Here is a 12770-nt window from a genome sequence, read left to right as displayed (position 1 = left end):
TGAGCTATGTATCATCAACTCCTGTTTTGATTTGTTAGTCTCCTTAACGGTTTGAACAACCTAGATATTTGCTGGATAGACATGCTAGACGTTAGAATAGAGATCCTTTTTCTCTTTAAAGGCCAATAAAGTTCAGGATATTTTTTTTTAAGTGGGAGTAAAAGGAATTCTAGTTTTTTCTTTTTTCAATGAAACCATTTTACCTCAGTTTTAACCCACATAGTTCATAGTGTATAGCATACCAACAATGAATAAATGCTTGTTGATTAGCCACTGCCTTCTTTTGTGGACTTCTGGCCATTCTGTTGGCTAAGAAAGCGTGTTCTAGAACAATTCTCTGGATCTAAATCCCTGCTGCATTGCTTATTAGCTGTGAGACCTTTGAAAAGTATCTCAGCTTGCCTTAGTTTCCCCATCTGTAGAGGGAACAGCTATAAAATTAAGATAATGACAGGTTGTTAGGAGGCTTAACAGGGATAATTCATGCAAATTGCTCAGCCCTGTGCCTGGCACAGGACACGTGCTCTGTCAGTGGGGACTGCTGCCGTGGCAGTGGTGGTTTCTATTGCCATGACTACTACAGGCCACAACTGAATGGAGAACTGTGCTCTGACCTAGAGAATAATACTTGGTTGATCTACAGCAATTCTAGCCCCAAAGCCGCAGGACTCTGTTCCCAGCATCCAGGCTCACACAATGATTGCTGGTGCTTTGTTGTGCTTGGGCTACGTGGACTTGTTTCATCTCAAGACTGTGGATACTAGGATGGTGGCTGAGAAGTATTTACAGGGGTCTTTTTATCTGCAAATTGAGAAGAGAAGGCTGCTACAGGCAGTCCTTGAAGATGCAAATTTCTCATCTTTGACCTGGATTTGTTTCTTACAAGGAGCTGTGTGCGGAGCACGTTGGGAGGGAGTGGGCTGCCTTTACTTGTCTTGAGGAAGGTTCTCGTGTTTGTCTGCATAGTCTGAAATAACGTCTGACCTACTGCCTCTCCACCCCCAAACCCCCCTTGTCACTCGGCAGTGCCTGCAGCATTCCTTCAGCCTTTCTGGAATTGAAGTTTTCCTAACTGGTGGCAGAAGCATTCTTTGTTGAAATTCACTCTCCTTGGCAGTTCTCCAGGGCACACGGCAATGCCTATTTATTTGATTTAGCCTTTGTTTGGTTAGCCTTGTATTTTGTCTGTTTTGCTTTGCGAAGTTCTTTTTTCCCCAAATTTTCATGTTTAAATCCCTTGGACTTCACTTCTATTTATTTTACTAGCTTGCTTTAAAATACTGCTAAAAGTTGTTTGCTTTAAGCTCTCACAAAATGAGTAGTCTTGGATTCATTTGTCTGTTTTCCCCAAGCCTGATCCATAGTGTGTGTACTAGGTGCACCTTTGTTAATTATTAAAACAAAATAGACTTTATAGTTTGTACTTTGTACATCCGAATATTATACTACATTGTCTCTAGTTCTCTTTATTTAGCTCTTTGTTTTTTTACCCTGTCCTCCAATCATTAGGCTCATGTTAATTCTAAAGAGATAGAAGTAGCTTAACTTTTCTGAATCTTTTTGTTCTCCCTCCTCTGCCATTCTTCCTGCTTCTTCCCACAATATAAAAACCCGTCCGACTCTCCTGTCTTCCGAGTGAAGCTGGCAACACTCCAAGTGACATGAGTACCCTAAGACACCCATTTTTTGGTAAGTAAACATTCAGTGACGAAACTTAGACCTTCTCTAGACATTTTTATGTATGTATGTATGTATGTATGTATGTATGTATGTATTTGAGACAGATTCTCACTCTGTTGCCCAGGCTGGAGTGCAGTGACACAGTCTCTGCTCACTGCAGTCTCCGCCTCCTGGTTCGAGTGATTCTCATGCCTCAACCTCTCGAGTAGCTAGGATTACGGGTGCCCGCCATCACACCCAGCAAATTTTTGTATTTTTAGTAGAGATAGGGTTTCACCATGTTGGCCAGGCTGGTCTCGAACTCCTGGCCTTAAGTGATCTGCCTGCCTCGGCCTCCCAAAGTGCTGGGATTACAGGCGTGAGCCACTGCACCCGGTCACTAGACATTTTAAATCCTCTCAAGACCCCTGATTGTATGTGTGGCCTTCACCTCACACTTAACGTGGCCAAAATGCACTCCTGCCTTCTCTTTGTCCCCTAATCACTGTAAGAGAGATCTTTCCCTGTGCTCTTTTATTCTCAGGCTTATATCTTTCTTTGTTTTGGAAACACATATTTGTTAGAATCTTCTGCATTGCAGATACTGGGATTGTATGAAAATGAACAAGATAGAAACTGCTCTGCCCTTTAGGAGCTTAGAGTCTAGTCGAGGATGTAGGTGGTTAGAATCCAAGATGGTTAATCCTGAAAGATGACTACAAAGTACTATGGAGAAGAAGAACGCTTGCTGCAGACTGGGGAGGGGGCACCAAGGCTGACATCAGAGAAGTGATAGCCAGCGTGAGACCTGGAGGATGGTCTCCATTTGCCTGACTTCGCCTTAGCCAGGCAAGGAGAGAGGGCATATTCTAGACAGAGTGCATCTGCAGAGGTCAGCGGGAGAGCATGAATAACAGAGTTGTTACGCATAGTTAGCCTACTATCAAATACACCTATTTTTTTCAGTGGGTGGGTGGAACGAGAGATGAATGCAGAGTGATGAGACTGGAGAGATAGGCAGTGCCAGGTGATGAGGGTCTTGTAAGAGTTCAGACTTTATCCTGAGGATACCGGGAAGCCATCGAAATGTAGGGAAGTGAGGTGATCAGACATTTTTTGTTTTGTTTTGTTTTTTGAGACAGAGTCTTGCCCTGTCGCCCAGGCTGAAGTGCAATGGCGCGATCTCAGCTCACTGCAACGTCCGCCCCCTGGCTTCAAGCGATTCTCCCTGCCTCAGCCTCCCAAGTAGCTGTGATTACAGGTGCGTGCCACCACGCCCAGCTAATTTTTCGTATTTTTAGTAGAGACGAGGTTTTGCCACATTGGCCAGGCTGGTCTCAAACTCCTCACCACAGGTGATCCGCCCACCTTGGCCTCCCAAAGTGCTGGGATTACAGGCGTGAGTCATCATGCCCAGCCGATGTGATCAGACTTACATGATCTCTCCTAGTGTAGTGTGGAGAATGGATTAAAATGTGGCAAGAATAGCCTCTATTTGGGCTGTTCCTAGGGACCATTTTCCCAACTCAGCCTTCTCTTTAACTCCACAGTGTTTGTCCAGTCCAGCATGCATTTTTCTGATTAGCATGAGGGCTCATCTCAAACATCAGCTCCCTTTCTCTAGCTTCCTGTCTTAAAGGCCAGGACTGTGTCTTTTCCCTAGCTCTGGGCTGGCTCTTACTCTACACTAAATGTGTCATCTGGAGCACCAACTGGATCCAGGCTTTACCATTGCCCAGAGAGTCTGTTGTTTTGCCTACTATCTTGGCTCCCCTGGGATTTTGGTGCCAGCTTAGATCTAGCCTGAGTTCAGTGATCTCCTTTGACCCCTGAAATTCATTGCCATTCACACGTTGGCTCTTCCCGCTCAGCCAGTCTAGAACAAACCTGCCGCTGAGGGAATCCCTCTCTTTTCCCACTTGTAGTTGAGTATCCTAGATACTTCACAACTGATCTCCATTGTATACCTACATAGAACAATACCTTCGATAAGATGGATTGAGGTAAGGTGAGGAGAACCAGCTACAGGTTGAGTATCTCTTATCCAAAGCGCTTGGGACCAGAAACGTTTCAGATTTTTTTATTTTTTCAGATTTTGGAATATTTGCATATCATAATGAGATAACATAAGAATGGGACCCAAGTGTAAACACAAAATTCATTTAAGTTTCATATATACCTTATACACAAAGCCTGAAGGTAATTTTATACAATATTTTTCATAGTTTTGTGCGTAAGAAGTTTGTCTTAAATACTTATGTGTGGAATTTTCCACTCGTGGTGTAATATTGGTACTCAGAAAGTTTCGGATTTTGGAGCATTTTGGAGTTTGGATTTCCAAGGCAAGTTACCTAACTTCTCTGTGCCTTAGTTTCTTCATTTATAAACTGCAGGTATTAAGAGAACCTACACCAGAGTTGTTTGGAGGATTAAGCGAGCGAATGCCTGTCAAACACTGTGCCTGGCCCATAACTAGCTCTCACTGCTTATTCATGTTGTTATTATGGTGTCTAGACTTAACCCTAGGGAAAATGGGAGAACATAAAAGGTTTTTGACTTCAGGAATATTTGACAACAGACAAATGGGTATTAATCTTGAAAGGTCCACCCCTCCTCTTCACTGTGAATAATTGAGAGATGACAGTGGTATCACATCCTGCCCAGCTGGGGGGCTATTCCAGTGAGTAAATAGATGTGAGGGAGTGATAAAAATAGCTAGCTGATATCTAGTGCTCACTGTGTGCCAAGCCCTGTTCTAAATGCTTTACTTGCATTAACTCATTTGATCCGCACAACGACCCCATGAGGTGGCTACTGTGATTGTTCCCATTTTACTGACGAGGCAACAGGTACAAAGCAGCTGAGTGACTTAGCTAAGATCCCATTAACTCCTGGAATTTGGCTTGGACCAGACAGTCTGACTCCACATTGGAAACACAAATAGATACAGCCACCATGTAAAGGAGGATCTTTGCCTTTCCTTTTTCTCTCTCCCCACAGGTGTACCCTTAAAAAGGGATTTTGAATCTCTTTATCAATCAGATCTATTACAGTCTGTAGATTTTGAAGGAACCATTTTATTTAAGGGGCTTTCCAGTTCAGTTTCAATAGAATAAAGATCTAGACAGCATATAAATTTTCATAGTGAAAAATAGAGCTATATAATCTATGACCATAACCCTTTTCATAGCCCTAAGGTTGGGGATATATGAAAACACTTTAGCTGAATTGTACATTCTTTTTATAAAATGCCTGATATCTGGCAATTTGGTCATACAATCTTTTGATAAAAATATCAAAAACCTCATACTGCAATACTGTAAAATGTGACTCTGTTAATGGCCAAAAACATCTGTATTTTTTACTGTCATGAACTGTTTAAACATCATCATAATAGGAAACATTTATGACTTAAATAATTGAAGTCTACATTTCTCAGAATCCACCTGCTCATCTCAACCTTTTGTTAGACCCTCAAACAAATCACAGAATTGACAGGCTTGAGTTTCTCTGTAACTCTTTCTTCTCCATCATGGGGTGGTAGGATGTGCAGGGGCTGTTGGTCAGTTCTTCCAAGTTTGAATGTCATAGTCGTGGGAAACTAATGTAGGCATCTGTCATGGGAAACTGATGTAGGGAAACTGATGTCTGTTAACCTCCCTGGACTTCAGTTTCTACTTCTGAAGGACTTCTAGCTTTAAAATACCTTGATTCTCTCTTTCTAAACCTTTTGTTTACTCACTCTTTAAAGAATATTATAATTAATAGTACAGTGATCTAATGGTAAGAAATAGAGAAAAAAAATAATTTGGTTTCATTAATTTCATTGAACATTATTTCACAAAAGTTCATTAAGCACCTACTATGTGCATGATAAATACTTGTTTCACTGTCCAGTATACTAATAATGTTAAATTCTCAAACTGACTTGGGATTTTCCTTCCCTCAGTTTTCCCATTGCTAATGTTCCCCTCCTGGCTACAACATTACCATAAAATGTTATACTCTTTAATCTTATTTTCATATTCCCCAAACAAAACAAAACAAAATCTTTCATTTCAAAGGGATTTTTAGCATGTTGCAAATTATCATTAAATCACACACAATTTTCTGTCTTCAATTTTTCAATGTAAAGAACCACACTTTAAAACCTACTAGGTTATATTTCTTAGGAAAAACCGTAGACATCAAATGTTCACTTCTAATTTAGATGCATCAGCTGACATACTAGTTTCAATGAGTTGCAGTAATGAATTTGTCATAGAATTGAAGCCATTTTCTAGCTATAAATCGCCCAAACCCAAATGCTATAGGAAATTTACAAGGACTGCCATTAGAATAGGATATTTTAAATTATCTCAATTGTATTGAAACAAAACCAAACCTGATTAACAGATATATCAGGTAATCATGAATTGATGTGACAGAAAAGAGTTATTGGGCTGTTTGTCAAATGATGAACTGGATGATGATGATGGGGAAAGTTACCTTTATTTTATTTATTTATTTATTTTAGTGCTCTAATGAGTGCCAGGCATTGTCAGTATTTCATGTAATCCTCATGATAACCTTATGAGATGTACAGTATTACTATTTCTATTTTACAGATAAGAAAACTGAGCTTGGAGAGGTTAATGTTCCCAAAGTCCCACACTTTAAATAGCTGAAAATGTTTCACATTGCTTGTTGTCACCTTGAGTTCACCATATTTAAAGTGAAAGTCATCATCCTCATCCCTTGTTGTTCTTTCTGTTTCGTCAGTGATATCATGATTTTCTGTTTCATTCTTGCAGTCATTGATTTTTCCTTTTCCGTCTTTGCTCTAAATCCATTCAATTACCAAGTCCCTTTCCTCATTCAGTGTCTTTCTGCTGTCAGCCCTCTTCTCATCACTTAGTGTCTAGGCCTCCCAACTAAATGTACAGGCTAAAGGCCAAACTCCATAACTCGGTCCTCAAGGCTGGCTACTCTCTGACTCCTCCTCTTCTTTTAGGCTCTTTTTCCTTTTACTTCTCTCCAGATGAACTAGTTACCTAAATACTTTGTGCCCATTTTCTACATCCCCTTTTGCAAATGATAACTCTTGAGATGGCCTCTCCCCTGTTCCCTGGTCTGTGAGCCCTATCCCTTCCTCAGCATGAGACTGGGTCCTCTCCTGAAAGATGTGTTTTGATCAGCTCATTCCTCAATGAGTATCCCTTCTTTTCAATGCTTGTGACAGTAGGCTCTATACCTGTCATTTTGCACTAAGCACGTGCCACCTGACTAGCATTGCTGTACAACTCTTCATCAATGTGATCTGTCTCTCTCTTAGTGGTGGTTAGGACTGGGTCTAGATCTCTCCCTAACATGTGGAACATTGTTCTATACCTAGAAAGTACAAGTCTTCATGCTTCGTGTGCATGGGTAAGGAGAGGAATTTTTATGGTAACTATAGTAAATATCTCACATATTGACTTCATTGACTTAAGAGATCTCCTGTGAATCCTCCAAGCCTTATTATTCAGACCCATTTCACTAGAAAGGGACCACATGTACTCATAGGATACAGTGGTAGATTGTTTGCAGAGATGGTCACAGCTCCTTCCATCCCTGTGCATGCACCTGTGTAAAGTGACTTGGCTCTCTTCCCAGCAGGAGGAAGAATTTATTTCTTCACTCCCCAAATCAAAGCTGACTTGTGACTTACTTTGAGCAAAGAGCATAGAAAAAACTAATAAATCTCAAAACCTGAGGGGTGATCTAGGTGACCACCCCCAACAAAGGATCCCATCTGGGAGAAAATTTTTGCAATCTACCCATCTGACAAAGGGCTAATATCCAGAATCTACAAAGAACTTAAAGAAATTTACAAGAAAAAAAACAACCCCATCAAAAAGTGGGCAAAGGATATGAACAGACACTTCTCAAAAGAAGATATTTATGCAGCCAACGGACATATGCAAAAATGCTCATCATCACTGGTCGTCAGAGAAATGCAAATCAAAACCACCATGAGATAGCATGTCACTCCAGTTAGAATGGCGATCATTAAAAAGTCAGGAAACAACAGATGCTGGAGAGGACATGGAGAAATAGGAACAATTTTACACTGTTGGTGGGAGTGTAAATTAGTTCAACCATTGTGGAAGACAGTGTGGCGATTCCTCACGGATCTAGAACTAGAAATACCATTTGACCCAGCCATCCCATTACTGGATATATACCCAAACGATTATAAATCATTCTACGATAAAAACACATGCACACGTATGTCTATTGTGGCACTATTCACAATAGTAAAGACTTGGAACTAACCCATATGTCCATCAATGATAGACTAGATTAAGAAAATATGGCACATATACACCATGGAATCCTGTGCAGCCATAAAAAAGGATGAGTTCATGTCCTTTGCAGGGACATGGATGAAGCTGGAAACCATCATTCTAAGCAAACTCACAAGGACAGAAAACCAAACACTGCATGTTCTCAATCATAGATGGGAGTTGAACAATGAGAACACATGGACAGAGGGTGGGGAACATCACACACCAGGGCCGGTCAGGGGGTAGGGTGCTGGGGGAGGGATAGCATTAGGAGAAATACCTAATGTAAATGACGAGTTGATGGGTGCAGCAAACCAACATGGCACATGTATACCTATGTAACAAACCTGCATGTTGTGCACATATACCTAGAACTTAAAGTATAATAATAATTAAAAAAACAGATATGTTTGTGTTAGAGTTCTCTAGAGGAACAGAATTAATAAAATAGGGGTATAAATATATAAAAAAAAGGAATCCATCTGATGCCATGCCTTTTGCCACATTAGCGCCTGAGTTTTTGTTCCATTGTGTACATATGATAGATGTGGTTTGAGATGCTTCTTTAACCAAAGTTTTAATGCATTTCAAAGTTCTGCACTTCTAAGAAGTGATCTTAAAGGTAGATAATAAATTGTGGTTATTCACATGCCCTGATACCATAGTTCTGTTTTATCTCTTGTAGTTTCTTGAACGTAGTCCAAAATTAACATTGATTTAAAGTGCTAATATTTTCTCAGATCTATTTTTAAAACTTTGCATTCTTGTGTTCTTCATTTGCAAACACCCAGAATTGCCCCCCCCCTTCTCTTTTACCCATTATAAGGAAACAAGTTCTCTATTCGTCAAATAGCAAAACAGCCTTTGCTTAGCAGTGTATATTTCACTTTTGTGCTAAAGCTGTATCCCAGTAACATTTTCTTTCACTGAAAATGACCATTTCTTCCTGGAGTGTATAATGTTTTTCAAATGCATGAAGTTTTCAAAATGAAACCATATCAGACAGAATGATCTTTGGCTTTATGAAAGTGGAATATTTTTTATAGTTCTGTGGTTGTTCATTATTTTAAAACCTATTAGTTACAACAGGTTAGCTTGAAAAATGAGGAGGTTTAAATCTGAGACAAAATATCTCACTATAGTTAGATTCTGAAACTGTGCCAGCAAAATTGTGTTTGAACGCTTCTTGAATTTGTTTTGTAAGGGGTAGCTTTCTGTTTTAAATGTGTATTCAGTAAAACACAGTTATTCAAATTCTACTAGACATGTAGGAGAGCCAGATTCATGTGTAACGCAGATGCGGCATTGTTCATGGGGCTGTTTCCTCCTAATGACTGACCTAATGTGTTGTGTCTCCTTTTTCTGGCTGAGAGAAGGAACCACATTTTAGAAGCATTTTATTCAGTAATATGTTCACATTGTGTTTCACCTCTTGCTATCTCTTATACTACAAGAATACCTGTGACGTATTGAGATAGCTAATATCATTGCTAGAAAAGTACAAGGTAATTTGGATAGAAAATAATGTAATAGCTTTAGTAACAGAATATAATTAAATTAGTGCTTAGAGTAAAAATAGTGAAAGGATTTATTTTTAGTCTTGAATGGCTTAGATCAGTATGATTAAAATACGTAAATTAAATAACAGCATTTAGTTCAGTGGTGTTCTGAGTGGTATCAACTCTCTCTAATATCTAATCTTAAGTATTAATAATCTAATTCTAAGTATTCTATTTTCCTCTGCCCTCCCCCATTTTTAAGTAAACCCAATATGAATTAGATAAAATAGGGAACACATTTGTTATATTCTTGGAAGCCTTGAGATTAAGGATTTTAAATTGGGCTGGCATATTTTTATTAATCTACTGGAAAGTGGTTATTGGAGCACCTTCTGTACACCAGGGGCCATTCTGGATGCTGGGAATAGAGCCACCAACACAGCAAACAAGGTCCCTGCTGTCAGGGAGTTCACAGTTTCCTTGGGAGAAGACAGATAATAACTGAGTAAACAAGTTAATTTCAGATAGAGATAAAACACTGTAAGAAAAGTAAAACAGAATAAATTATAGAAAACGTTTGAATGGGGAAGGGGTTGCTTAAAATTGGGAAGTTAGGGAAGACATTTTTGGGGGCTGACGTTTGAACTGAGACCTAAATGACGAAGAGCCATCCAGAAAGAGGAAAAGCAGTTGCAAAGGGTCTGAGATGGGTATAAGCCTAGAGGGACTGAGAAACTAAAAGAAAACCAGAGTGGCTGGGTTGCAGTGAACAAGAGGCAGCAAGGTCTGAGCAAAATTTGAGAGGTAGGCAGGGCAGGATGCTGTGTTAGTCATGGCTGCTACCTCTTTCTTTTATATGACAGGGTGAGTAGCCCTTATCGGAAATGCATGGGACCAGAAGTGTTTTGGATTTTGGATTTTTTTTTTAGATTTTGTAATATTTGCATTATACTTACTGGTTGAGCATGCCCAATCTGAAAATTTGAAATCTTATACATTCCAATGAGCATTGTCTTTGAATATCATGTATAATATCAAAAAGTTTCAGATTTTGGAGCTTTCAGATTTCAGATTCTGGATTAAGGATAACTCAACCCATATTATATTCTGTATTGTGTTACATTCCATTATGTCATATCATATTTCACACCATGTTCTGTATTTATATTGTATTATATATTTATGTCCCTGTACCTTACAGGGAAATGAAGAGTCAAAGAAAGACCTTAGATTTCTCAAGATGTGTAGGTTTTCTGGCATTCCCAGTGTACAAAGTCATGCTAGTGGGTTGCTGTATCCTGGCTTGGGGTCCCCAGCTTCTTTTCATGTTTCTTTCCCATTATCAGTTAAATTCAGTTCAACAGATATTTTCTTGGTGCGTGCTGGGCCCAAGAAACGGATGAGTCCACTTGGGCCATTTTACAGATGAATGCAGAAGAAATTGTGATAGGCTTTCATTTTAGAGCAACTTTCCTAGATTATGTCTATTATTTCAATTAGTGAGCACCTATCTTTTGTACCATCTTTTTTATCCTTAGGTTACAAGCAGTAAAATGATCATAAGGGCCAAATATCTAATCTAAATGGCAGTGATATGTAATGTTAACATAGTCATCATTTGTTTCTCTCCACTGGCGATACAAGATATAAAAAAATGATTTTGAGTCCTGCTTATGCATCAGACCAAGAAGTGTTTATCATTTGAATACCTCTCTTCTGGGAAGAATAGGGGTAAGAAGTTTTAAAAAAATTAACAGTTTAATAAAATATGTGAAAGTTTACAAACATATATGCTTTTAAATGAGGCAACACAGATCTTCTGTTACGATGGTTATGATTCAGAGTGTCTGATTTACACTAGAGGATCAGGAAATAATGTAGACTATTTCCTTTCCCCGTGTCTTCATACCATATGTAGTCATAATATACTGACTTAAAATTTCCACCGAATTAAACTTTCCAGTGATTTATAAGACGTTGAAATGCATTACCAAGAGCAGTTATTGAATCTTCCTTCAGAGATAATTAACGAAAAGACTGTTATTAAAAAAGAAAAAAAAGCAATAATTTACCTTTCATGTTAGCAAAGGTAAGCTCTAGAAGTCTTTCTGTGATTTGCTGATATTAATTCCACTCCCTGGATGTTTGTTTTGCTTTATTCTTTCTAACTCTCCCTGATTCTGTGGTTTAATAGATTTTCCTCCTGTTTAGAATAAAACTGTAGAAGTCAGTACCACATTTAGTATCTATCTCCAGGCATGGCCAATCCTTCCCACTGGCTGTGTTCCGGAAGGTTCTGGAAAACAGCTGACAAAGCCTGAATGTGACAGGGCAAGACATTTTAGGCAGCCCTCATGGCTTTTTCAGCTGTGCTTCTTATTTTCTTATAGATGTATGTGTGGTATGTAAGTGTGTATGATGCATATATGAAATATTCAAGTCAGAAAATTTGTCCATTTATGTTCCTCCCAGGTTACGAAACAAAATATTCCATTCTAGCCATGGTTAAAGCCCCCTGGGTAGCCCTGCCTGATTGCCCTAGAGATCATCACTGTCCTGATTTTTTGTTTAATCATTCGTGTATGTCTTTATATTTTATGACATGGATTTATATATCTTAAATAATACAGAGTATTGGTTTGCTTATTTTTATACCTTATATAAATGCATATTGCTTTTTCTCTTATTATATTCTTAGGAATTATCCACATTGATCCATGTGTCTTTCATTTATTCTCCCTACTGTATAGTATTCTGTTGGGGCACCAGGGGGCACAATAACCAGCACCTTCTTTTCCCCTCCAGAATCAATTGAAAATTCGACTCCAAGTGCAAGAGAGTAATAGATAGAAATTTCAGCTTTCTTAGTGACATAGCTCTATTGGAGGGATTGGTTTGCTAAAATACAGCCCACATTAAGCAGGTTTACCCTTTAGAGTGGAGTGGCAGGGTCTTCAGTGTATTCATATCAGCAGTTGACTTGTTTCCCAAGTGGTTGGGCCAGTTCACAGTATTACCCTCAGTGCACCAGAATTGCTTTCTATCCATATACTCACCAGCACTTGTTACTGAACTCTAGTTTTTGCCAATTTGATGGGTGTGAAATGGCATCTTATTCTGATTTTTAATTTTTCTCATTACTTACAAAGTTCATCATGTCTCCTAGCCCTTTGGGTTTCCTGTTCAATGTCAATTTCCTATTTATGTATTGGCCCACATAAAAAATATTGCATAGTCTATTTTAAAATGATTTATAGGGGCTCTTTACATATTCTGGGTACTAATTATTTCTTATGTGTGAGTC

The 12770-nt window shown here is 38.9% G+C and overlaps 1 protein-coding gene across 6 annotated transcripts in view; it reads left to right on the top strand.

Moving 5' to 3' along the window:
* The window catches only part of EFCAB11 (EF-hand calcium binding domain 11), a 156995-nt gene that overhangs the window by 39051 nt on the left and 105174 nt on the right, over window positions 1-12770 (top strand). Inside the window, exons 6-7 of one of the 6 annotated variants that reach the window (XR_008539071.2) lie at window positions 1642-1689; window positions 2802-2920. The exons of 3 other annotated variants lie outside the window; for them this stretch is intronic. Coding sequence is in view for 2 of the 3 variants with exons in the window: in XM_063793063.1 (XP_063649133.1) it covers window positions 1642-1660 (19 nt within the window). In the remaining variant the exon portion in view is untranslated. Of the gene's footprint in view, window positions 1-1641; window positions 1690-2797; window positions 2921-12770 lie in introns of those variants that run through there. 2 more of the 6 variants (XM_063793063.1, XM_009428284.3) reach the window with 2 other exon arrangements.

The sequence above is a fragment of the Pan troglodytes genome, chromosome 15 (genome assembly GCF_028858775.2).
Source record: "Pan troglodytes isolate AG18354 chromosome 15, NHGRI_mPanTro3-v2.0_pri, whole genome shotgun sequence".
Lineage (NCBI taxonomy): Eukaryota > Metazoa > Chordata > Mammalia > Primates > Hominidae > Pan > Pan troglodytes.
This window is presented reverse-complemented; position numbering and strand designations above follow the sequence as displayed.